At 36.2% G+C, this 26,609-nt stretch overlaps 4 protein-coding genes and 1 pseudogene across 4 annotated transcripts; 1 reads left to right on the top strand and 4 right to left on the bottom strand.

Moving 5' to 3' along the window:
• Positions 1 to 464: 464 nt before the first annotated feature.
• On the bottom strand, positions 465 to 2,491 carry LOC107714700 (apolipoprotein Eb). The gene is made up of 5 exons (XM_016520656.1): positions 2,435 to 2,491; positions 2,005 to 2,069; positions 1,643 to 1,796; positions 1,245 to 1,532; positions 465 to 1,150 (listed from the first exon to the last, which is right to left on the bottom strand). The coding sequence occupies exons 2-5, from the start codon at positions 2,045 to 2,047 to the stop codon at positions 790 to 792; spliced, it is 846 nt and encodes a 281-aa protein (XP_016376142.1). The 5' UTR covers positions 2,048 to 2,069; positions 2,435 to 2,491; the 3' UTR covers positions 465 to 789.
• Positions 2,492 to 11,336: 8,845 nt separating this feature from the next.
• Positions 11,337 to 12,380, bottom strand: LOC107714664 (apolipoprotein A-I-like). Its single transcript, XM_016520593.1, has 3 exons — positions 12,346 to 12,380; positions 12,033 to 12,110; positions 11,337 to 11,940 (listed from the first exon to the last, which is right to left on the bottom strand). Exons 1-3 carry the CDS (start codon positions 12,378 to 12,380, stop codon positions 11,364 to 11,366), a joined length of 690 nt encoding a protein of 229 aa, XP_016376079.1. The 3' UTR covers positions 11,337 to 11,363.
• Positions 12,173 to 13,485, bottom strand: LOC107714702 (apolipoprotein A-I-like). Its single transcript, XM_016520658.1, has 4 exons — positions 13,467 to 13,485; positions 13,316 to 13,371; positions 13,050 to 13,200; positions 12,173 to 12,957 (listed from the first exon to the last, which is right to left on the bottom strand). The coding sequence occupies exons 2-4, from the start codon at positions 13,353 to 13,355 to the stop codon at positions 12,381 to 12,383; spliced, it is 768 nt and encodes a 255-aa protein (XP_016376144.1). The 5' UTR covers positions 13,356 to 13,371; positions 13,467 to 13,485; the 3' UTR covers positions 12,173 to 12,380.
• A 4,816-nt stretch (positions 13,486 to 18,301) lies between these two features.
• On the top strand, positions 18,302 to 18,948 carry LOC107714663 (trypsin-1-like; annotated as a pseudogene).
• Positions 18,949 to 25,070: 6,122 nt separating this feature from the next.
• On the bottom strand, positions 25,071 to 26,502 carry LOC107714703 (apolipoprotein A-I-like). The gene is made up of 4 exons (XM_016520660.1): positions 26,433 to 26,502; positions 26,278 to 26,333; positions 26,047 to 26,197; positions 25,071 to 25,963 (listed from the first exon to the last, which is right to left on the bottom strand). Exons 2-4 carry the CDS (start codon positions 26,315 to 26,317, stop codon positions 25,387 to 25,389), a joined length of 768 nt encoding a protein of 255 aa, XP_016376146.1. The 5' UTR covers positions 26,318 to 26,333; positions 26,433 to 26,502; the 3' UTR covers positions 25,071 to 25,386.
• Positions 26,503 to 26,609: the final 107 nt, after the last annotated feature.

Here is a 26,609-nt window from a genome sequence, read left to right as displayed (position 1 = left end):
TTATATTGTAATTTATTTTGTAAGATACATTACTGTCTGTCTGTCTGTCTATATATCAAAACAAACCAGTAAAATAAAAATATCAAAAATTATATCTGGTGTCTGAATAATTTTTGGTTTGACTGTGTATATAGTTTTGAAAATTATATATATATATTTATTTTTTTATAAATCCAAGAAAATAATCTTACGACCCCAAACATATATGTTGGGGATGCATGTATTTCTGTGGGATTATTAAAATGACTGTGGTGGGAACAGAAATATTTTCATAAGTACTTTGCCATACTCTTGACAAGAATCAAGTGACAAATAAGTAGTGTAGTAGGACGCACATTTATTGAAAACAAATTCAAATACAACAGTGCACAAACATGTAAAGTAAGAATTTGTGGCTAACAAAGCTCATCTTTACATATATTCTGATTTAGTTCAGCAGCTGAAGGCACTTTTTATTGTTTATTTTGAACGGTGCTACATTGGCCCCACTAACTAGAAAAAACCCTTAGATAACTGCCAAAAAAGGCAAGTTGATTGATCTTAAAATTTCTCTACAGTATGCTAACGAAAGACACTGAAAGTATATCCTTAGACACTGGGTTAATACTAAGAAAGTAAACATGGTGAGTACATGGTATTCTTTTGTCCAATAATGGACAGTGCTAGTCCAGTCGAGTCCAGTTCTTAACCACTTATCAAACTCTCACAGAATGAAAAAGCACATTTCAGTAACACAAAACCTCCCTTCTTGTTTCTGTTTGGTGTTAACACTAGATAAGTGTGGAGCTCTTAAGCTTGAGTGGGAAGAGCTGCTGAGGCCTCCTTGATCTTGTCCATGACGATCTGCAGCTGCTCACGGATCTTCTCTGAGTAAGGAGTGAGGAGGCTGGTCAGCTCATCCACGCGGCCCTCTAGGGATGTGCGCAGGTTCTCGGCGGTCTGCTCCAGCTTCTCCTTCAGAGCTCCAGCCTGGACTTCCAGCTGCTCGCTGACCTCCTGCGCCTGGGACTTCATCAGCTCGCTAAGGGCACCCAATTTCTGGCTGGCACCATCCTGGGCCTGGCTGACGTAGGGCTCGAAACGGTCCTTCACGGCTTCAGCGTTTTGGGAAGCACGAGACTGCAGCTCACCCAGGTAGGTTGCCACGGTGCTGAAGAAATGAAAGAGAAACTTATTAATATATTCAAAAATTGTTTTATTAGTTAGCTTGCTTCTAAGCCACCTGAGAGAGCATCCAGACTTACTTGCGGATCTCCTCGGTGTCCTTGTTCAGGCGTTTCTTCAGTTTGCGGGTGTAGCTGTTCACACGGTTCTTCACGTCATCGGCGTTCTGCTCCATCATGGTCTTCAGCTCTTGCAGGTACTGAGTGGTGCGTTCCTTAGCGTCGGTCATGTCAGTTTGCAGTTTGCCAGCCAAGAGCTGGAGATCTTTGTTGAGCTGACCAGCAGCGTCAGAGCCATATGGAGTCAGCTGGGTTTGAAGATTGTCACTGTATGTGCTCAGCTCAGCCATGGTGTCACTAATCAGGGTGCTGCAAAAACAAAGCTGGTGAGGAACGGTGTTTCAGAAGCATGTATGCTATTTGATAATGCGAGAAGATGAGTATGATGGTGCTGTAGATAGATATTAAGAGGAACTTACTCAAGCTCTCTGCTGAGCTGGGAGCCCTTGATGTTCTGGACCACACTGTCAGCATGTGTGTTGAGTTCGGACACATGCTGCCAGAAGCGGTCCACCATCTCCTCCCATCTGGGCTGAGGGGCATCAGCCTGGAACAGGCTACGAGCCTGGCAGCCTACAAGGGGTGTGAAGAGATTGTGAACTCTATGCCACATTAGTTTATTCACAAATGAGCGAGCTGGATAATTTCCAGTGCCCTTTATTAATGATGTAATGTAATAGTTGATAAAGATGCATTACAAGCATAACATTGTGCATTGATATTCCAAACAGACAGAAAAACTAAACCATGGGTGAATGGAGATTTTTTTTCTTCTTCATACCAGTAAAAACAGCCAGAGCAAAGATCACCACAAGAGACCTCATTTTGATGGGCAGACAAGTACACCTGAGGAAAGATTCAAACAGGAGAAATCAATATGTCTTAAGCACAGGCATGAAAAAATTTAAACAATCTTTTCCCCCCCAAACTTTGGAAATGGGAACCCCTAAACTTATGAATTCACAGGTATTAAAATATTTCAATCTAAATATAAAAGACCCGTCCTAAAATGCAAAAATAAACAGCAACTGAATATACAAGTATGCATGCAGTAGGCTACTTTCTACATTAATACGCGTTTAAATACTCGGTGACCGTTAACTGGAAGTTTAGTCGGTAATAGTTTTAGAGACAAACTGGTTCTCCTGCATATAAATCGTTCAGTAATAAGTTAACGACTACTCTGTGAGTGAGGAGCAAGTGTTACTTACCTGAGACGTGTAATTTTCTCCGTGTAGAGGGAGTGTGGATGTCAGGTCTTTTATACAGTCCCGGGACTCACCCGCTGCATTCTCAATCGCTGCCACGTGATTTCTCCTTTGTTCAGGGCTCGCGCATCATCCCACGCGTCACTGATCGCAGCAAGTGTGCGAAGTCTGCATCTTTCCGCACCAGCTGGAGATAAATCGCGCAATTTATATTATTTGCTTAAGGGCACATCGCCTTTCATATTGTGCTAAGGAATTGATGATGTGTGTTCTGGCTATGAGATTACAGCAATTTTGCGTCCCTTATTCTATATAATGAATTATAGGCCACTCTCTTTAATTCCAAACACATATTTTAATAATATTGTAGGCTATATGCAATATATTCATGCTTTCTATTATTAACAAGCATTCTGTTTAAATTAAAGCGCGTATCTAACAACAGTATCGTTTATAATTAGCCTATTTTATGTAGTTTGCGCGAATGAAAATCGAAGCTGTTCTTCTCAGACGGACGACTTAAAAAGTCAAACAATTGTTAATGTGCCTGTAAGACAAATCCCTCGTGATTAAAGAGACAAATGAGTCTAAAGGTGACACGAACATTAATGCAGGCGCCAACATAGTTGTTTGTACGTTTTACTGGAATGGCCTGGATTAACATGGATAACCCTATTAGCATTTAAATAAGACACCTATTGGCCATACTATTGCTCATTTCACATATTTGGATTAGCATTTACATGAGCAATGGTAATAGTGGTGGTAACAACAACAACAACCGTAGGCTATACATTTTTTATTATAGCATATAAAATGTTGTTCCCCTTACGGAACAAAACTGTATGGGAATATACTGCAAAATATAATGCGATATATTACATAATGCATTTCCATATATTGGAAACTAGTGCTTATATTTTTCAATATACAGCAATATATGCATTGACAGTATATGGCGTATATATTGATACATACAAATATATTTAGAAATGAAGACTTATTTATTTACTTAAGTATTTATTGCTTATATATTGCACATAGATACTCCCATATAATTGTGAATTTATGTACATACACACATTGAGTTAAAGCAGATCTCTATTTCCCAGCATGCTTTGCTTCTGACTGTTAAAGGAGAGTAAAAAATGTATAATTAAGTGGTATGTCGTGTTTTTGCTCAATATTAATATTTGGGGAGATCTTTTAGTTTTTAATGTTGTATTATGTTGAAATTTAAAAGGGTTTCTGGTATGTGTAAGTTTGTGAGGTTACCATTGTGCAGAAGAGTAGAGCCTGTGGTTAGGAAGACGACTGGCCAACCACTGTTAAATTACATGTTATTTTGTATATAAGTATTGTTATGCACTTTTCGGCACAATGATGGACTATTTTCTAAGTGCTTTAGTATGAGCAGGAGTGTGTATGCTATTGTAAACTAGCTATATCTTAAAATATGAACTGTGTACATCATAAATGATTAAGAAATATATATTTCCATGTATGTGTATATACTGCATGATGAAATATGTTCAATATATTTTTATACATGCTCCATATCATATCACATGTACATCTATATACTATAAAGTGTATTACTGAATATAAAATTACATGTATTGTGATATAAGTAAATATATTGTCACATTTTTCAATATATGAAAACGGCATTTCCTTATGTATTATTCAATATATTGTAATATATTTACACAATATATTACTCTGTATAATTTCAAATACACTGTTATGTCATTTAATATATTGATCATTCATATATTAGGAAATATATTTTCTTTGCATAAGGATCCCCTATAATATCTAGTGTATTTCTTGTCATTTTGTTTAGTAAGCTCAGTTATGACGTAACTAGTAATTTCACGAATTTCAAACTACTGCTGATTGCAGCCTGTTTGATCACAATGCCCTTCCACGTCTATATGGCCTAGAGTTTATCTTAAAAGATAAGACATTCTTTGGTATTCCCTATAAAGAGTTAACATAATGAATGCAGCCTTATATTTCCTTCACAGTTCCTGAACTCACAACACATCCCAACAAGATTGTGTTCTTTTCTAAACTAATCTTTATTTCCGGTTGAAAAGCTTAGGGTAGCCTAATTATGTTTTTTTCCCGTGACAACGTAAGAAAAGCCTTATCTCCCACAATTTGATTCCACCTATTCAGTGATCTTTAGCCTCTTGTCCCAACTTGTCCCTTTTTCCTGGCTCAGCTTTGTCTGTTTCACCCCTGCAGCTGGTGAAAACAAACATGGCTTTAGTATGAACAGGGCCCAGTATGATCACCGCTCATGCAGACATCCACTGTAGTTTCATATACTCTTCTGTACATTTTCCAATTGAACGTTGATCCGTAAAAATCTACTTTTTACTTTGATACAAAATTCAGTTTGTGAAGAAACAGATATTAAGAATGTACAATTTCTACATGGAGAACAATACTCTAAATTATAAAACTACGCAATTTTCACTTGAAAATTGCTATTGAATTCAAGATTACATTTTGAAGCAGAAAAACTGAAATTCTTTTTTACAGCATATGGTAAGCTTATGGTAGCTTTTTTTTGGTATTTTGACACTTGTTGTTGTTTATGTGTCCTGATGAATTGAGGTTGTTGAACTTCATTTGTAAGTCACTTCAGAATAATGGATCTGGCAAATTAATTATTGTGAGCAATGAAGTTTATTCTGTGACGCAATGAGTTGCACCAAGGTTACCACTGGCACTGAGGTAATGTCTGGTTGTCTTCAAAATGCTGATGCATTATATAAGTCAGAAACTTTCCATTTCCAATGGTTGTGTCTTGAAATGGAGAGTATAAGGCACAATCTGAATACCGCAAACTATGATGACTGACAGTGCTACAAGAAAGATACATTTTAACTGACTACTTGAATAGAAAAAAGAAAAACAAATAGAGGGAAGACTAAGAAAGAGTTGACTATTATGGACTGTTATTTTTCAGCCCTTCCCATGCTTTTGTATTATGCTCCTCATGGATTAGTTAGATGAAAACATTGCAAACAGAGCTTCCTCTGTAATTCCTTTTTCTGTTTTTGATAACACTGCTTTCATAAAGGGAAGATCAGTGCCAAGTGTCGGACAAAACATTTTTCATGGGTTTACAATTAGGAGGTGGTGAATTAATATTATTTTTTTAATTAATTTTTTCCATGAAATATTAGACATGTGGTTTCACCAAACTGAGTATTTAATATTTTTGTTGCATCTAATAATAATGAAACTGGAGAAAATGTGGTTTAAAACCGAAGACTATCCTGCTTATGAAAACAAACAAACAAAAATCAATTCAGCGTGATGATTTAATTATGAACTCATGAAAGGACTCGGTTGTTTATGACCCATGTGGTTTTTGGATAAATGTGTGAAAGGTGAACAGTAAGTAATGAACGCATGTAACCTCGGCCAACTCATCATTTAGCAGAATGGGGCTGCTAGATCCAGTGTACCGTATGAGAGGGTCTATACACTGCTCCCCCACGAGATACCATCCATTCTTCAGAGCAGCAACATCACAGCCACGACTCAAGCTGATATTCATGGACTGGATTTATCCAACACAAACACAACACAAGTGCTGATGAACCCTAGTGACTCTGACTCTTTGTTTTTCTCATTTCTTGCTTTATGTGGTCTGTGATTCAGTCCTCAGATGTGTCAGTTAGGAAGATTGTCTACATTAGTCATCGTTTTCAACAGTGGGGCATTCCAGGTCAAAGGCCTCTCAGCTGCTTTATGTCAGAGAAATCAGTCATCTGCATCTTAATCAGTTGCTTGACTCCCCGTCTCTGTGCAAAAAGTTATTTTGTGCTGCTAAAGTCCAAATAATCAGGCCCACTTGCAGAAAGCTCAGCAGAACACCCAACATTCATAAACTTCTACAAATCCTAAATTATTTGTATTTAGCAAATAAAAAATATCTAAAAGGTATTTAGCCTATCTGATGTTGCTTTTAGTTACCAGTAAAATGCAATACTCTCAGTTAGTTTAACATAGTTTAACGTGTTCAAATTGCAGTCAATGCAAAATAAATCTGCAGAGTTAATCATAGCCTTCAGAATCAGCTAATGACCCACAGCACCGTATAAACAAGAGTACAAGCAAATACCCAGCTAGCAAAAAAAAAAAAAAAAAAAAAAGTTCTGAGAATGTTGTTATCGTTCCCATTAAATTATAAAAATGTTAATTCTAAAAAATTTTCTTGATTATTGCAACCGTTGGATAAAGTATTATGGGACCATTGAGTTTTATCATTTAGCAAACGTTATAGAAATGTTACTTTTCTCTGAAAATTCTGAAATAATTAGTAAGTAGTAGCATTTAAAATATGTTAGACAAACGTCCAACTAAAACATACAAAAACACTCTACGAATGATGCATAAATAACATCTTGAGAACATTATTAAAGACCAGATAACTTTAAACAACGTTCTATTAATGTTAATGGAAGAATGTTTGCAAATAACTTTAAGAGAGCCTTGACAAAATGTTAGCTAAAGTTCTGAGAACATTCCCTCTTAGCTGGGTATACCTTACATCAACAGACTTTGAGTAAAATTGCTATGAAAAAAATCCAGTTGCAAAGTAAACTTAAATGTAAACGTAACCCAACAGCAATGCAAATTGATGTGTTTTCATTTGCTGTATCAGGTTCACTTCAATTTACATTTATGCATTTGACATACATGTTTATCAGTTCATGCATTCCCAGGGTATTGAAGCCATAATCTTAACTTCTTGTCACTAGTGCCATGCTCTTGAGAAGAAGAAAAAAAGGCAGCTTAAATCAGCCTGCTCAGGCAAATGTGGTTTTCTGGTTTTAGTGGTGCACTCATCAGATGTTCAGGCTGGGAGACCAGCTAGAGCAGCTATAAACCAGCTTAGGCTGGTTGCAGCTGTTTTCCTGGAGTGTAGTGTCTTAGTGTACTCTTGGAAAAGGCAGGATTAGCTTCTTTGTGTGAGGTGGATGATGAAGGTTTTTTGTTCTGATGGGAGTGTGTGGGAGACTCTTGGAAATGGCATCAACAGGTACTTTTAGAAACTTGCAAGAACAACTCCCGACATGTTGCCGCTGGCATTTATGTGGGATTTTTATGCGTTGATCATGCTGTGGGTGTTTATGAATGTTCTGGAGGCACGCATGTGTCTCAATGCAACCATTAAGAAGGAACTGGCAATCAGTCAATAACAAATTGCATGAGCTGTAAAACCGGTAACACTTTAAGAAAAAGTTACATGAATAATCATGTACTAATACCTGAATTAAGACGTGAGCTTATGGTGAACCAGTCAAAAGCTATCCTTAACTCATGTCAACTCATAAGTCTTAAAGTAATGTTCCACAAATGTTATTTGTAGGTTTTAATTCTTAATTTTTTAATTTAACTGTGTTTAAGTCGCAGTAGGTTGAGTTTGACAGGAAAGAAAACAGATTATTACCTTTTAAGATAATTTATTCATGTATTTAGTATTTTCTTCATACGGAAGATCAGTGAAAACAATGACAAACTAATCCTGTGCCATCCAGTAATGTTTATGATGAAGCTCCAGATGTCAGTAGTTTAAATTATGACAATAATACATTGTTTTAATTTATTTTAAAGTCAAAATATGTATCGTTCCTTCTTATAGAAACTGTCTGGCATAGTTAACCCCTAAATGTTAATTAATGCATTAACTATCAAACATGTAGTTAAGGCTGCGTTATTCATGCTTGAATCCATATGACTCCAGTCGTAGTTAAAGATAGCTCTTTACTGGTTAGCTCATGTCTTCACTTCTCATAAATTTCATGTAGTGACTTGAAATGATAGTAGGCTTCCACTAGGTGGCACGTGTGGTGCATAAAACTAGTGCAGGAGCTGTAACGGATTGGAGCTGAGTGAAAACCCACGGTACATAGTACATGGTAGTGCCTTTCTACTTATAATAACTCAGTGATTGGATATGAATTTGGTGTCTGACTAAGTGTCCAGATCATGTTTTATAAATAGGCCATAATTCCTAGTTAAGCCACTATGGCTAATTTCAGATGGCCTTTATCAAAAAAGCCTTTATTGCCCAGAATTCAAAATTAAACATTTATTGTGGAAAAAAAAAAAAGTTTCACTTACTAGTTTTGAAAGATATTATTATCTGACTGTATCATGCATAAATAATTAACTTATGTCCCATCCTTGACACAATGCCCATTACTTTTATAACTAAATCTAATGATTGTTTAATTTTATGAGAACAAGGATACTAACAACTATTACTACTGATACTGTTCAAATGTTTTTCAATTCATATTTTATTATTATTTGTATTCAAACATTTTATTCAAAACGGGCAGTGAAGACATGTATAATGTTACAGAAAAAAATTTATTTCAAATAAACTATAAATTCTATTCAACATTTTATTCATCAAAATTTTAGACACACAACTGTTTTCGACATTGATAATAATAAGAAATGTTTCTTGAGCAACAATTAGAGTATGACAATGATTTCTGTAAGATCATGTGAACCTGAAGACTGGAATAATGGCTAATTAAGCTTTGCCATCACATGAATAAACAGAGCTGGGTAGTAACTGATTACATGTAATCTGGATTACGTAATCAGATTCCAAAAATTAAGTACTTGTAATTAGATTAAATTACATTTGAAAATACTCATAATATAATCAGACTACAGTTCCTTTTTTATGGATCACATGATAACATATTATTTATACTATATCAATAAATTATTCAAAATGTATTGATTCTTCCTAATTCCTCTTTTTCATCTATTAAATGTTCCTTTCTAAAATAGCCTACCGCTTATACATTGAGAAAGTCTTCCAGTTTTGTGAACATTCACACAAAGTCTAGTTAGGTGAGTACAGCATTTAACCACTGGATTTACAAAAAATCACTTCAGGTCTAAGTGTTTCAACATTGCATCAACTACTGATGAACGCAATTTTTATTTAAATGATCACTCTGTAGGTTATTTAACCATGTATTTCTGTGTCTTTGGAAGGCTTTTGTCTTTCAAACCCATTAAAATGCACAAATTCACAAACTTTTTTGTCATCTGATCCTCTTTCACCTAATATATTTACTTGAAGTAAATTATTTTTTTAATAATTAAGTATCACATTTGCATGTTCATGGTTCTCTGACATTGGTTATGGTCACACGACATGCAGGTAAACAAATAAAATATTTAATTTTCTTACTATTTTTTTTATTGATTTTAAAATGATTTATTTTGACTTGAAATTTTTATGATTTAATTAATTATTAGCTTTTCATTAAATTCATAAACCACCTGCAGGTCCTTCACAAACCCCAGTTTAGGAAACCATGATGTAATATAATGTTTAATGCGCTTCATGTTGTTGATAACAACAAATGGAATATATTTTCTTACTCTTTGTATTTTTTATATCAATATGGTACAAGATTATCCTATTTAAATCAATGTGAAAAACTAGATAGGTCAAAAGTAATCTAAAAGTAATCTAAAAGTAGTAGGATTATATTACCTAAAATGTTTAATGCAATTTATTACGTTACTAACAAAAATTTTTGTCATGTAATTTGTAATCAGTAACAGAGTACAATTTGTAAGTAATCTACCCAGCTTTGGGAATAAATTATATTTTAAAATGCATTAAAATAGAAGACGATTATTATCAATTGTAATAATATTTCACAGTACTACTGTTTTTACTGTATTTTGGATCAAATAGCAGCAGCCTTGGTGAGTATAACAGACTTATTAAAAAAAAAATCTTACCAATCTCAAACTTTTAAACATAGTATATATCCAAATCTCATAAGAACTTCAGAAGATTATCATTGTCTTTAGGAAGTAATATTTAACTAATTAAATACTGTATTTTTTGTCATGAAGTGTTTTGTTGTTTTGTATGTAGAACTAAGTAAAATAATTTGGAATTCATGCAAAATTTACCATATCTGTACAGAGGGAGGTTATCGGCATTAAAGATTAAACATATACCTATTCTAATGACATTTCACATTTGTATATTTGAACTTCAACCACCCAACCAGGAAAGAAACATTTTAGACATACTTCCTTTGACAAAATATTTATTTAGTTTAAATTAAAATGTTTCAAACATTACATAAAAATCATTATGTAAATGTAGATGCACGTGATTGGACCTTTGTGTTATGTTACTTTGCTGTGAATAAATACTTCCATCAGGTCACTGTAAGGTCAGCAGCAGTTGTTAGTGTTAACTACAGACAGTGAAGAACATACTTTCACATTGAACTGAATCTAGTAATCTAGTATCTAGTATTACATTAGCAGCAGTTGGCAAAAGTCTGTTGGTAGCATCTAATTTCTCTTGACGAAGGACTCGTACAGGGAGGTGAACAGTTATCAAGTAGTATGTTTAATGTTGTGTTTAATTTAGGACACAGTTTTCAGTGCCTACTCAAAAAAAAAAGGTTGTTTAATTTCTTTTTTTCTTATCAGGAATTAGTTTGTTTTGCTAATATGGATGTGTCTCACATATATCTTTCAAGAAAAAACACAATTCTGCTAATAAATAATATTTTATTCATCATTAAAATAAATGTGGAATCTGTAAACTTACAAACAAGAATATAAGATGTGAACATGTATCACATTTTTCTCAAAAAATAATACTTTTTTTTTTTTTTTTACTAAATAAATATCCACCTTTACACAGAAAAAAAAGAGAATTTGCAAATGTAAAGGACATGGCATACTGTAATTAATGAGACATTATCAAATGTTTTACTTTTTTGCTTTAGTGTAGGGCATGGTAGGATGAATAAATGGAGGAAAACAGAGATCAAATATGTCTAACTTTGAAGTTCATGGGTAGTTCTGTTAGTGACAAAAGAAGTCTTTGAAGCATCTAAATTCTCTTGGCGAAGGACTCGTACAGGGAGGTGAGCTGGGCCTGCAGGTCCTGTGCGTAGGGGTCCAGCTTTTCCTTCAGGTCTTCAGCGTAGGGTGTGAGACTCTGCTGGACCATCTGGGCTCTCTCTCTGATCTGGGCCTGAAGATCCTCAGCCAGAGGGGTCACGGTCTTCTGGAACTCCTGCAGACGCTGGTCCACTTTCTCCTTGATCTCAGCAGTGTAGGGCTCCAGCTGAGCCTGCAGCTCCTTCACGCTCTGCTCCAGGTTTCCTCTCAGCTCCTCGCTCTTCTGGAGCAGAGTGGCCTTCAGGGTCTCAGAATCCAGGGAGTCAGCATATGGACCCATGGCCGTCCTGAGCTGCTCCACTCTCTCCTGGATCTGGCTCTTGAGGTTGTCAGCATAGGGCTCCAGTTTGTCTCTCACACTGATCAGGTCCTGGCCCAGACGCTCTCTCAACACTTCAGTCTCCTTGGTGATTTTGGTCATCAGCTCTTCAGTCAGAGGATCCATCTGTTTCTTGAGGGTGACGGCATATTCGCTGGCCATATCGGCACTCTGGGTCAGTCTGGCACTGTGATGTGAAGAAGAACATTTGAGTTTCTTCTCAGGGAGCAAGAAATACTCTAAATTACAGTATCCTGCAAGTAAATGTTCTTGACTTACTTGACTTCCTGTCCCAGCTGGGAAGACCTGATCATCTTGACGGTTTCCTCTGCGGTTTGTGTTGCCTTCGCAACATAGCTCCAGAAACAAAATATTTATTTAGTTTAAATTAAAATGTTTCAAACATTACATAAAAATCATTATGTAAATGTAGATGCACGTGATTGGACCTTTGTGTTATGTTACTTTGCTGTGAATAAATACTTCCATCAGGTCACTGTAAGGTCAGCAGCAGTTGTTAGTGTTAACTACAGACAGTGAAGAACATACTTTCACATTGAACTGAATCTAGTAATCTAGTATCTAGTATTACATTAGCAGCAGTTGGCAAAAGTCTGTTGGTAGCATCTAATTTCTCTTGACGAAGGACTCGTACAGGGAGGTGAGCTGGGCCTGCAGGTCCTGTGCGTAGGGGTCCAGCTTTTCCTTCAGGTCTTCAGCGTAGGGTGTGAGACTCTGCTGGACCATCTGGGCTCTCTCTCTAATCTGGGCCTGGAGGTCCTCAGTCAGGGGGGTCACGGTCTTCTGGAACTCCTGCAGATGTTGATCCACTTTCTCCTTGATCTCAGCAGTGTAGGCCTCCAGCTGAGCCTGCAGCTCCTTCACGCTCTGCTCCAGGTTTCCTCTCAGCTCCTCGCTCTTCTGGAGCAGAGTGGCCTTCAGGGTCTCAGAATCCAGGGAGTCAGCATATGGACCCATGGCCGTCCTGAGCTGCTCCACTCTCTCCTGGATCTGGCTCTTGAGGTTGTCAGCATAGGGCTCCAGTTTGTCTCTCACACTGATCAGGTCCTGGCCCAGACGCTCTCTCAACACTTCAGTCTCCTTGGTGATTTTGGTCATCAGCTCTTCAGTCAGAGGATCCATCTGTTTCTTGAGGGTGACGGCATATTCGCTGGCCATATCGGCACTCTGGGTCAGTCTGGCACTGTGATGTGAAGAAGAACATTTGAGTTTCTTCTCAGGGAGCAAGAAATACTCTAAATTACAGTATCCTGCAAGTAAATGTTCTTGACTTACTTGACTTCCTGTCCCAGCTGGGAAGACCTGATCATCTTGACGGTTTCCTCTGCGGTTTGTGTTGCCTTCGCAACATAGCTCCAGAAAGCATCGGTCAGCTGCTCCAGCTGTGGCTTGGGCTCATCAGAATAGAAGAGGTTGGCCTGGCAACCTGTTGATAGAACAAAGCAGGTCAATACCAATTGTTAATTTGAATATGAATTTATCCAGCCAATAACATATTTAATAAGACATTTGTATATCATAATTTTCTCAGAGAATATTACCTGTAAATACAGCAAGTGCGAACACCACAAGAACCTTCATGGTTTTTACTTTGAGTCTGTAAGTAAAATAAATTTTTCATCAACATATCTGGTTTTCATTTGGAAATCATGATTCATGAATTCATGATGAAAAGTAAGGCTGTTTTCTTACCTGTGTCAGTGTGTTTTATTTGACGCTGTCCTGTCTGAAGAACAAGTGTGAAGGTGGCTGTTTCACATCTGTATTTATATCGCATGGGGAGGTGGTTGTCGTTATGGAAACCCAAAGTCCAGTGGGTAGTGCCTTGCTGTCACTACTCCACATCACAACGTCCTGACTGTACCTATTATCACTAAAGATTCCTGAATTCAATACGGACTGATAACTCTTGGACAATAAACTGTACAACTACATTCCAATATAAATATTGTTTTAGATAAACGCTTAAGACTATTTAGTAAATTCTCTAAGTAAAAGAATTGTCTTCAGTGTGATAGAAATAAATAAGTGATAGTCTGTCCTAAAGTGTTTCTGTAGACTCATAATCATCGGAGTGTTTTAAATAATAACAGGGGATTCAAGACCAGCCAATCTCCTTTTAACTTTTATTATTAAGACATTTTGAATACTGCCCTTTATGAAATTGTCGATCTGAGGTACTTGATCTATGAAACCAGACACTGATTTTGAACCTTTAAACTAATAACAGTAACAAATGACACCAGACTTTGTTCACTTCCTGATAAGATTTGACACATCACTCAAAGATATATGTGTTTTTGATCCTAAATGAATCTATGAGCTCTATAAATTCACTCTAAGAAGTCTGATATATCCTACCCTTATATCTTAAAAGTTTGCAGTAGGTCTTTTCAGATTCTTTTTTTAACTAACCTGTCCAGTGTTAAAAATTGACCTCAAGTGATTCTTAAAAGGAATTATCATCACAGTCAGGGATCATGCACGCAACACTCGGTCCAGGTTACACATGTCTGCTAAACCCCTAGAGATAAGGGCAGCTGCTTGACCTGGAACCAAACTTCTGCTGCTGATGGATGTCTGACCTTCATAACATTTAAAAAAAATGCTTTTATTAAAGAACTTACATTTTTTTAGGTAAAAGGGAGCACAAATGTAGTGATACACTTCATTTTCATGGTGAAAAGACCTTATATCAGTCTGATGTGGAACAGAATAAGGAGTTGATTTCAGAAATTGTGTTTGTTCACTAAAACAAATATTATAAATAAAGTTCACTAAAACAAATATGATAAGTAAAGTAAGCCATAATACTTGTAAACTCAGAAGACAAAAATTCTATATAGATATAGACTATAAGTTGAATATGTTTAATTTACCATTGACACTGACTCTAACATTAAAATGTTGTATGTTTTTCCATTATTAATTAGTTTTCACCAATGATTTGCTGAGATGCGCAAATCAGCAGTTCATCTTCTAAACCAATTGTTCTCAGTCTTTTTTGGGACAACACCAAAAAACGTGACCTAGGCCTATAACCAAATAACTGGACAGTTGGAATTATATATTTATATTTATATTTATATTTATATTTATATTTATATTTATATTTATATTTATATTTATATTTATATTTATATTTATATTTATATTTATATTTATATTTATATTTATATTTATATTTATATTTATATTTATATTTATATTTATATTTATATTTATATTTATATTTATTTAATGAATTTATATTAATGTAATATTTAAAATTTGTTGATCCTCAGCATGGTTGAGAATCGTGTGCTGAGGTACTGTATTTGTGCATCTCATTGCAACTTGTTTAGTACATTTGTCTATCAGCATAAATGTTTGCTTTTAGTTTTAAGAGGCAAATACTACCCATATTATGTAGAAGGTTTTGAAAATAAACATAAATCTAAAAGAAAGAGGATTGTTAAAAAAGATTAGCATTGCTAAATGCTACAAATATTATAACACTCAGTAGACTGACTTTTATTCATTAGATGAACTAAAGTTGTTAAGTTGTTAGTTGCTAGTTGAGTTAACTTAACAAGTTGAGTGCGATAGGTTGCCTTGTTTTTTTGAGTTGAACTTCTTTTTTTTACAGTAAAAGATTAAAAGCTATTATTTAGTTGCAGATCCCTTTCGTGCAATCACAGCAGTGAGTCTGCAACCCATAAACATCACCTGACTCTTGGTCTCATCCTTTGAAATGCTTTTCCCAGCCTTTAATGCAGCCATTTCCAACTGTTGCTTGTTTTGGGGAGTTTCTGCCTTTAGTCTTCTCTTCAGCTGGTGAAATTCATGTTCAGTCGGATTTAAATCTGGAGATTGATTTGGGAAATCTAAGACTTTCCATTTCTTTGCCCTGATGAACTCCTTGACTGAACTGGCAGGGTGTTTTGGGTCATTGTCCTGATGCGATATGAAGCACTTTCTGATGAGTCTGGTGGCATTTTCTTGAATATTGGTAGCCAAGATGGTTTTATACACTTCCGAATTCATTCTGCTACTGTCATCATACATTAAGTCATCATTAAAATTGAAAGGGCCTGTTCCAGAGACATGTCCATACCATGACACCACCTCCACCATGCTTTACAGATGAGGCTGTATGCTTAGGATCATTTGCAGTTCCCTTTTTTTCTCCACACTTTTGCTTTCCCGTCACTTAGATAAAGGTTCGTCTTTGTCTCATCTGTTCATAAAACTCAGTTCCAAAAATCTACTGGCTCACCTTTGTGCTTTTTTGCAAACTCTAATCTTGCCTTTCTATTTTTGGTGCTGGTCAGAGGTTTGCATCTTGCTGTGTAGCCTCTGTAGTTCTGTGTCAAAGTCTCCTCCGGACAATGGATTGTCAGAGCATCACCTCAGCTTTCTGGAGTTTGTTGGTGATTTTACAGACACGTATTTTAGGGTTCATTTTCACAGCTTTTATGATTTGTCTGTCATCAACTATACTATTGTTTTTCTCAGCCGATCAGGTCGTTGTTGGTTGCTGATGTGTTCCAAACTCTTGATTTCTCCATGCCCTTTGATTTTGTTATAGCTCTAATTGACTTCCTCCTTTCTTTTAGCATCCAAATTGCTTGCTTTTCTCACTAAGTCAGCTCCCTCGTCTTCATCCTGGTTTGTGTGTGTCGTCATCGAATGCAAGACTCAGAAAGCAGAAGCAATGGATATAACTGATACGACATATTCCCTGCTTGTAATATCTGAAGAAGTAATGCAACAGGACACAGCTGATTACTTAGAAAGACCTGTGAGGCAACTGTTCCAATACTTATGCTCACATCAGATAGGGGGATGACACTCTAAAATTGCCGATCTTCTTAGCTAGTAAAACATGTGTGTGTTGAAGCACCCAATAATAAAATGTGACATTCTTTAGTTTTGTCCCATATTCATCTTTTAATCATATTTACAGATTTCTTGACTCCACAGCAAACAGAGCAATTTTGTCTTTACTGTCCCAATACTTATGGAGGGCACTGTATATATATATTTGTATTGTGTTTTTGTTTTGTTTTGTGATAGTTGTTCATGAGTCCCTTGCTTGTCCTGACCAGTTAAACTGTTTTTCCTTCTGGAGCATCAGTGACCATTTGAACCTTTTGTAATAGCTTACTGAGGAGTCATGAACGACAATGTGTATCCTTCCCTCGCATTCTAAGTCTACATATACGCACAAATGCACAATTTTTGTGCATAAATAACAACGGAAGTCCAACCGTTTCACCGTTGGTATCAGTCTACTTGCGGTATATATCTCACAGCAAGTGTCATGGCAGATGCCCAAATCCACCATAATTTTATAAATAATACTGTTTTTGCGTCACATAATGTAGTTAAAAAAATTTATTTATTTTTTTTTAGGGGAGAATGTACTTTTTTAGACTTCAAATATGCGGTTTGTTCATACAGATAACGTCTATTTGAAAATTTCAAAAGAAATGCTGTCTTGTTGCCAAAAAAAAAAAAAAACATAAAAACATGTATATCTGTCTTTCACTGTATTGCATTATGGTTGCATTTTCAAGGGTCTCTAATGGTAATGAAATAAGTGTTTAAAAACAGTAAAGTGCTCCATGCTGTTGAAACAAAGTGTTTCTGTCACAATCCCCGGTGCGTTCCAAACGGAATATATTGCCCTCCGAAGGGCACTACGGAGTGAAAACAATCATGGCCGCCATATTGAATGGTCGTTCCAAACCGAAATGCTCAAAACTGACCACTTCAAAGGGCCCTTCGGAATGAAGGATTTCGAAGGGTACAACTGATGGACACTTTGGGCCCCCATGATCCTTTGTGCTGGTTCTTTCCATGATGATGGCGCCTCCATGTGGGCACGGGATGATGACACAGAAGGGCACTTCAAGAAACAGTTGATACCATTTGCTGGTCTCTCACCTACTTGCATCACTTATTCCATTGACTCACCTTTGAATAAATTCCTGTTTGTTGAAGTGACCCTTGTGTTGTCTTATTCAGCTCATGTGACTGTAGGAGTAGAGCTATATTTTCATCAGATGCTGGATCTCCCTGGGTCTATCAAAGATTTATACACACATTGGTTGAAAACGTAATTTTGTCCTCTAATTTTTTCCTCAAAATTTTAATACGTCTGTATTGCAGGTGGTATTTCACTGTTAGGTTAAGGAGGTTCTGGCTCAGTGTTTTGGAAAATGTATAACAAACATTTTACATTTGAGAATATAAGTATTAAAATTGTGAATCTTATTACCTTACATGTTTTATACACTAGGTTACATCAGATTGCCAATGTAGCCCTAATATACAAATTTCTAACATGCAAATGATCAAGATATAATACTGTATCTTTTCATGGAAACAATGATAGTGTATTATTTATCAGACTTCAAATATGTCTTTTGGAGCTAACTGGTCAGTGGCAGACCACTTGGGCTTGGATCAATTGGCTGACAGTCCTATAAATACTGCGAGTGAGGAGTGAGACCTTCATCGAACAGGTTCAATCAGCAGTCATGAAGTCTTTGATGTTCCTGGTGCACCTTGGAGCCGCCTGTGAGTAGAGACTCCATTCACTGATTTACTGCAATTATGAATTTCACTCAGCTCATTTTACAGGTGATTATAGTCAATATACTGACAATAATCACTCATTTGTGTAGTTGCTCTGGTGATTGACAAAATTTTTGGTGGATATGAGTGCATGCGAGCCCTATTCCCAGCCCTGGCAGGTGTCTCTGAACTCTGGCTACCACTTCTGCAGTGGCTCTCTGGTCAGCGAGTACTGGGTTGTGTCTGCTGCTCACTGCTACAAGTCGTAAGTGACATCTTCATAGAGTGTTTCATGTATCTGTCCACTGGTTTCTTAAATTCTCAACAGTATTGGACTTTGTCTTTCAGACGTGTGGAGGTCCGTTTGGGCGAGCACAACTTCATAGTTAATGAGGGATCTGAGCAGTTCATCTCCTCTGAGAAGGTCATCCGCCACCCCAACTATGACTCTTGGACCCTTGACAACGACATCATGCTGATCAAGCTTAGCAGGGCCGCTACCCTCAACCAGTATGTGCAGCCTGTGGCCCTGCCCAATGGCTGTGCCACCGATGGCACCATGTGCAGAGTCTCTGGCTGGGGAATCAACATGAGTTCCAGTGAGTGTTAGGATTTTTGATGACACTCCATGTTCACAGCACTTTGGTTCACTCCATCTCTGTTGCTGCTGTTGCTCTGTTGCTGCTGTATCCGTTTACCTGCAGGCTACTATGAAGAAGATATGAACATGCTTGATAACTCATATCATATTTAATGAAAAACATTAGTTCTCACATTAATTGATATAATGCATGCATGAGGTAATGTGGATTTTTGTATATTCCTTTAATAATTCAAGTAGTCTTAAATGCACAAAATAATGTTTTTTTGAATCATGTGCCATAAGCATAGCTTTATCCACAATGGATAGTAAAGACCTTGTTTTTTGTGAAACAAACATCATGATCATGCGTAATAAATTATAAATCATAATGATGTACTCACCTTACTTAATGTCTTAATTAAGGGGTTGTTCATCCATGAAGTCATGAATAAAAGACTTTGAACTCATGTTAGTTCCTGATAATTCGTGAGATATTAATGCATGAAGTAATGCATAATTCACACATCAATTTATGCAAGAATTCATGGTAATTCATGTACCCTTACTGTAAAGTGTTACCACAAACACTGTACTTTAAAAGGCCTACATTTAAATGTATGATGCTCTTATCAAAAATTACATAAAAAGGCAACACAGCAATGTCTGTCATGTTAGCAATTTAGCAGAATGCTAAAGATACGTTGATTAAGTTGATTCTAATATTTTTAATAATAAATATAATAAATAATTTAATAATAAATAAAATAAGAGATATACATTATAGAAACAGATATTACATTCTAGGAATTTCTGATAAAGGAAATGTTCAAGTCAAACAGCAATGATTATTAATGATTGTTGTTAGCATTGACATAAATTGTCAATTGTCTTCATAAAACAGCTTCAACGTTTTTGTAACAACTGTATCAAAACTATTCATCAAACTACTTGCGAGGTTTAATCTGAATAACAACTTAAAAAAGAATTGCTGTTGAGATTTTACGTTTTGTTGTGTTTACAAATACAGTCTATAGTCTGATGGTGTGTTGTGTGACTAAAATTAGTTAGTAGGCTACACATAACACATCTCTATTGTTTACTGAGACCTTTGTCTACTTCCAGTAATTGTATCCAACTTGATTAAATTATAGCCTAAATTTAACTGATGGCTGCTCACAAAGGAGTTTGAGAAGAACTTTTACGTTTAGAGCATAGATATGTAGGTTATACATTGGCTGAACGTCTGATGCATACAGAGCACAAAATTGGAAATACTTCAGGTTTTGAAGTCGTCATCGGATTGGTTGAATTATACAGGATTTCCGGGAGATGTGTGTGTCGCGTTCTTTGGCGCTCCATCTGGAAACAAAGATGCCGTGATGCCAAACCCCCTCATGGAAGAAGAAATCCGTCGTGTTTACAACTGTGACGATGAGCGCTTATCAGGATCAACTACAAGCTGGATTTTCAAAAGTATGTGAAATATTCGTGGCATAGACTCTTTAAAATATGTCCAAGAGTTTTATACACTGGTCTGTTATTGTGGGGACATTTCCACGCCCTTAAACATGACGTGGCACAAAATAAAACGTGATTGGTTGTTTTAGATGTCAGTCATATGGCCTCTTGGGCGGGCCTTGGCCATTCAAAGCGGCCAAGGTTCCTAGACCACCTGCCGTCAGTCTGAAGGTCTGGCTACATGAGACTACATTAGAACAGGCTAACATTTTCGAAATAAATTACAATGAAATTGAATTATCGCAGATGTACCTAAAATAAGATCAATAAAACTAATTTAAAAGATTTTAAGAGGTAAAAAAAAAAAGTAACCTATTTATCAGCATGACTATGTAACCGCTTTTGACAATACTTGTATGCGGAACATTACTCAAGTCTTATTTTTCATTCCGGACTCTTCAGAGCAGCTGTCACCTGAATGTATAGCCTAAAACTCTGGATAAAATAAATAAATGTGTCTGTTGATCTCCAGTGGATGTAATCGTTGATAACAGAAGTGTTCATCTGAGTTTTATTTATTTATTTTTTCCAATATATTTAACATTGTGTAACAGAGGGTAATTATTTTCTGGAGGAGTGTCCTTCACTTCTTGTAATGTGACTCACCCTGTGGGCGTTGATTTCTCATGGCCTAGACCTAGAACTAAACTATTGCTGCTGATGAATGTCTGACCTTCTTAGCATTTAAAAAAAATTTTTTTTTAAGGAACTTACTTTTTTTAGGCAAAGGGGAGCACAAAAGTGATACTCTTCATTTCCATGGTGTAGTTAACATTTGTCATTTTGACAAGAATTAGAGTTGATTTTCAGGGATAAACTTTGAAGTTAGTTAAGTGAAGGTTCATTCCTTTTTGGCTAATTAAAGACCTTATATCAGTCTGATGTGGCACAGAATAAGGAGTTGATTTCAGAAATAGTGTTTGTTCACTAAAACAAATATTATAAGTAAAGTAAGCCATAATACTTGTAAACTCATCAGAAGACACATATTATTTGTCTGAATACTGTATGTATAATTTACCATATACAATTTATTCCTCAAAGTGGATGTACGAAAGAATGTATGGATGTCATATATATATATATATATATATCCAAAGATTGCTTAATGCTGCCTGTAAGTTTTACTAAATAGGTCAATTTTATCAGTGAAAGTGCCTAATGTTTATTGTCATGTTCTAAGTATCTTTCAGTTTTCTTTTTAGACTTGCTAAAACACATTTCTTGAAACCATCACTCATTTTCTCAAAACCTTAAACACAAATCCAAATACTCAAACTGAATTAACAAAACCTCTGACTCTTCCATCATAATCAAACAATCACTGCAAAACCATTTCACTTGCACTCAAAATCAACCGGTGCTCTCAGATCAAACACACATGAGTCAATAAAATAAACACTACAGAGCATTCATTAGACACTACAGAGAAAAATGGAGAACACAGCATCCAGAACATTACAGAAAAAAGTATATTGTATTGAGTAAACAATTTTGCAATTCTGTATAAAAGTATAGTAATTGCAACTGAGTAAGGGGAATATATTGTATAGGCCTACTGTATGTACTGCAAGAATAGTATTGTGCTGAATATTGAATAGTACTGAATGTTTGTATATATTCAGCACTTGGATACTGCAAAAATACTGCAGTTCAACTGCAAAGGCCAAAAAGGTTCAATAAAACTCTAAATGAATAGCACGTTGCAGTACACTCAAATACTGTAAGTTGTGCAATTGTAAAATCGGGGTCAATGAGAGATTCCTTCTGTCTCAGCATCATGTCTTTGCGCTTGAGTCCGGCCTGAGGACTTTGTCCACATCACAAGTAATGTTGTCTTTTCTGCTAGACAAAGAGAAAAAACCCTCTGGTCTGACAGATCCAGCCTTGATAACACTCTCTAAACCTTACTCTTTCTCTCCTCATCCTCCACTTCTTACATGTACTCTTCCTCCTCTCCTTCTCAGATTGTTTCCATCTATTGTTCGTATCATCATTCAGTCACCTGTGCCCTCTGAACTGGCTCATATTTTGTACAGTTGGTTTGATCACATCATTAGAAACAATTGTGAACAATTTTGAATCGTGTGTAAACGATGACAACTGTGCATTAGTTGTGTTTAACTTTTGCCGCTTGTGTTTAGCATTTTGCAGCAGAAATGCATCACAGTGTGATAAGTGTTTAAGTGAATGAGAATGTGTTCAGAGTTTTGCAAAAAGAGTGCATGAGATTTGCAAATAAAGCCTAACTGCCTGAACGTGTTTTAGGTTTAGAAGAAAGAGTGCTTTATTCGACAAATTGGTTTAAGCTAGTGAGAATTTGGTTCAGAGATTGGGGTTTAGTGTTTTAGCAATTCAGAAAAACTGTAGTAAGGAAGTGTTAGTTTTTTTTTTATAAAATTTATTTGGGCTTGCAAATATGAATATATAGCACATCTTCTACAGTTTAGAAAAGACATTGTAATGAAACAACAGTGTTTCATAGTTGCGTGAGGAAAATGAATAGCTCTTTAAAAAATATTTTGTCATTACTTTCTAAAACAAATACAAATTTTCTACAACTCTATGTATATAACATGAAAGGATAATCAATGCAACTGACAATGCAGATGATTCAAAAATAAATACAAAGGCTATATTAAAATGTTTTACACGTATATTTACCTTCTAGCTCTAATTGACAGAAATCTGTACATTTTGGCCTGTTTGAGTGTTTTGTGTTGTATGAAAACATGACCGCTCTATCTTTTGGAATCAAAATCCAGGGATTCTCTTATGTATTCCGCACCCTTCTCAAATGGACTGGTGACATATTCAATGTAGGGCTTCAGTGCGCATCTCACAGTGCTCACTTCCACCTCTATACGCTCTCTCAGCATGTCAGCACCTTTGGTGATTTTGGTCATCAGATCTTTAGCCAGAGGATCCATCTGTTCCTTTAGTTTTGTGGTGTACTGGCTGGCCATATCAACATTTTCTGTTAGTCCATCACTAGAAATGCTGAAGGAAGTTATTACTATAGCAACTGTTTCCTCGACTTACTTGATTTCTTGCCCCAGTTGTGAAGTCCTACTCTTGGCTCTTTCACAATAGCTCCTGAATGCATCAGTCAACTGCTCCAGCTGTGGCTTAGGCTCATCTGCATAGAATAGGTTGGCTTGGCAACCTGCAGATATATGTTCAAGTAATATAATGTTTTATTATGCTTTTTACAAATATTTCTGTTAGCTTAAAGCATGGCATATATTCTGCCATCCACAAAATATGTAATATGAATAGTGACCGACCGTAAAGATATTTTCAGTAACATTGTGATAATATTTACTTAATCTGTTTTTGTAATATGTCTAACCTGTACACACAACCAATGCAATGACCAGGAGTATCTTCATTATTTCCATTATTTTGGCCAGTGTGTATTGATTAAAATTATATACAATTAATATAATAGTAATAATAATACATTTAAATATAAAATAAAATAAATAATAATACAATACAAATATATTTAAATATTTTTTGTCCCTTCTGATAATTACCTATCAGTGTGTTTAAATGCACGCTGTCCAGTCTGAAGTTGTATTGTGGAGGTATTGGCTGCATATCTCCATTTACGTATATACCACAGAGAAATGGTTGTCGCAATGAAAACCCAAAGTTCGGTGGGTAGTGCCTGACTGTCATGATTATTCCATAACAAAATTTCCAAGATCGGGACTTTTTGTCACAACAGATCATCACGTTTCCTGCGTAGCTAAAAGCAATGGTCACTTAAGAACAAATATAGGGCAGTCTCTGATCATCATCACAAAAATAATTATGGTATTCATGTTTACATTTGAGGGTCAATTTATTGTTTACATTAGCAGAGGACTATGATTTTTTAAACCCTTATTAAGTAATAACTTTAATGTTGTGTTTAATTTAGGGCACAGTTGCCAGTTATTGCCTACCGAAAAAATAAAATAAAATGTTTGATATACACTGCCGTTGAAAAGTTTGGGATCAGTAAGATTTTTAATGTTTTTTAATGGCGTCTCTTGTGCTCATCAAGGCTGTATTTATTTGATCAAAAATATAGAAAAAAAACTGTAATATTGTGAGATATTATTTCAATTTCTAATATTGGTTTTCTGTTTTAATATACTTTAAAATATCATTTATTTCTGTGACAAGGCTGAATTTTCAGCATCATTACTCCAGTCTTCAGTGTCGCATGATCCTTCAGAAATCGTTATAATATGCTGATTTATTATCAGTGCTGGAAACAGTTATGCTGCTTCGTGTTTTTTTTTGTTGTTGTTGTTTTTTTGGAAACTGATTCTTTTTTCTGTATTCTTTTATGAATAAAAAGTTAAAAAGAACAGCATTTATTTAAAATGAAAATCTTTTCTAACAATATTAGTGTTTACTATCACTTTATCCATTTAACACATCCTTGCTGAATAAAAGTATTCATTACTTTCAAAAAAAGTAAGAAAACAATTTACTGACTCCAAACTTTTGAACGGTAGTGTACATTTTTCTTATCATGGATTGTTTGATTTCTTAATATGGGTATGTCTCACATAAATCTTTTAAAAAAAAAAGCATCATTCTGTTAATAAATAATATTTTATTCTTCATTAAAATGAGATCAAATGTGGCATTTGTAAACTTACAAACAGGAATATAGGAATATCACACATTTTCCTCAAAAATAATGTTTCTTATTTTTACTAAATAAATATCCACCTTTAAACAGAAAAAAAGAGAATTTACATATGTAAAGGACATTGGATATTGCACATTTTAATTAATGAGACTTTATCGAATGTTTTGCTTTTGGCTTTAGTGTAGAGCATGGTAGGATGAATAAACGGAGGACAACAGATCAAATATGTCAAATTTTGAAGTTCATGAGTAGTTCTGTAGTTCTGTTAGTGACAAAAGAGGTCTTTGAAGCATCTAATTTCTCTTGACGAAGGACTCGTACAGGGAGGTGAGCTGGGCCTGCAGGTCCTGTGCGTAGGGATCCAGCTTTTCCTTCAGGTCTTCAGCATAGGGTGTGAGACTCTGCTGGACCATCTGGGCTCTCTCTCTAATCTGGGCCTGGAGGTCCTCAGTCAGGGAGGTCACGGTCTTCTGGAACTCCTGCAGATGTTGATCCACTTTCTCCTTGATCTCAGCAGTGTAGGGCTCCAGCTGAGCCTGCAGCTCCTTCACGCTCTGCTCCAGGTTTCCTCTCAGCTCCTCGCTCTTCTGGAGCAGAGTGGCCTTCAGGGTCTCAGAATCCAGGGAGTCAGCATATGGACCCATGGCCGTCCTGAGCTGCTCCACTCTCTGCTGGATCTGGCTCTTGAGGTTGTCAGCATAGGGCTCCAGTTTGTCTCTCACACTGATCAGGTCCTGGCCCAGACGCTCTCTCAACACTTCAGTCTCCTTGGTGATTTTGGTCATCAGCTCTTCAGTCAGAGGATCCATCTGTTTCTTGAGGGTGACGGCATATTCGCTGGCCATATCGGCACTCTGGGTCAGTCTGGTACTGTGATATGAAGAAGAACATTTGAGTTTCTTCTCAGTGCGCAAGAAATAACTGTGTCCTGCAAGTAAATGTTCTTGACTTACTTGACTTCCTGTCCCAGCTGGGAAGACCTGATCATCTTGACGGTTTCCTCTGCGGTTTGTGTTGCCTTCGCAACATAGCTCCAGAAAGCATCGGTCAGCTGCTCCAGCTGTGGCTTGGGCTCATCAGAATAGAAGAGGTTGGCCTGGCAACCTGTTGATGGAGCATTTCAGAATGATTAAATTGTATTGTTAGTACACTCTGTGAATGTATCAAGCCAGAAACATTTTTACCTGTACATACAGCAAGTGCAAGCACCACAAGAACCTTCATGGTGTTCTGTTTTAATCTGTAAGTAAAAGACTTTTAATCAATGTCTCTTTTACATAAATTTATGTTTAAAATGCAGCGTTTTGAATTGACTGAAAAGTAAGACTGTCTTTTTTACCTGTGTCAGTGTGTTTTAATTGACGCTGTCCTGTCTGAAGAACACGTGTGAAGGTGGCTGTTTCACATCTGTATTTATATCGCATGGGGAGGTGGTTGTCGTTGTGGAAGCCCAAAGTCCAGTGGGTAGTGCCTTGCTGTCACTACTCCACATCACAACGTCCTGACTGTACCTTCA

Source organism: Sinocyclocheilus rhinocerous, unplaced genomic scaffold (genome assembly GCF_001515625.1).
Source record: "Sinocyclocheilus rhinocerous isolate Xijiao unplaced genomic scaffold, SAMN03320098_v1.1 scaffold2194, whole genome shotgun sequence".
Classification (NCBI taxonomy): domain Eukaryota; kingdom Metazoa; phylum Chordata; class Actinopteri; order Cypriniformes; family Cyprinidae; genus Sinocyclocheilus; species Sinocyclocheilus rhinocerous.
This window is presented reverse-complemented; position numbering and strand designations above follow the sequence as displayed.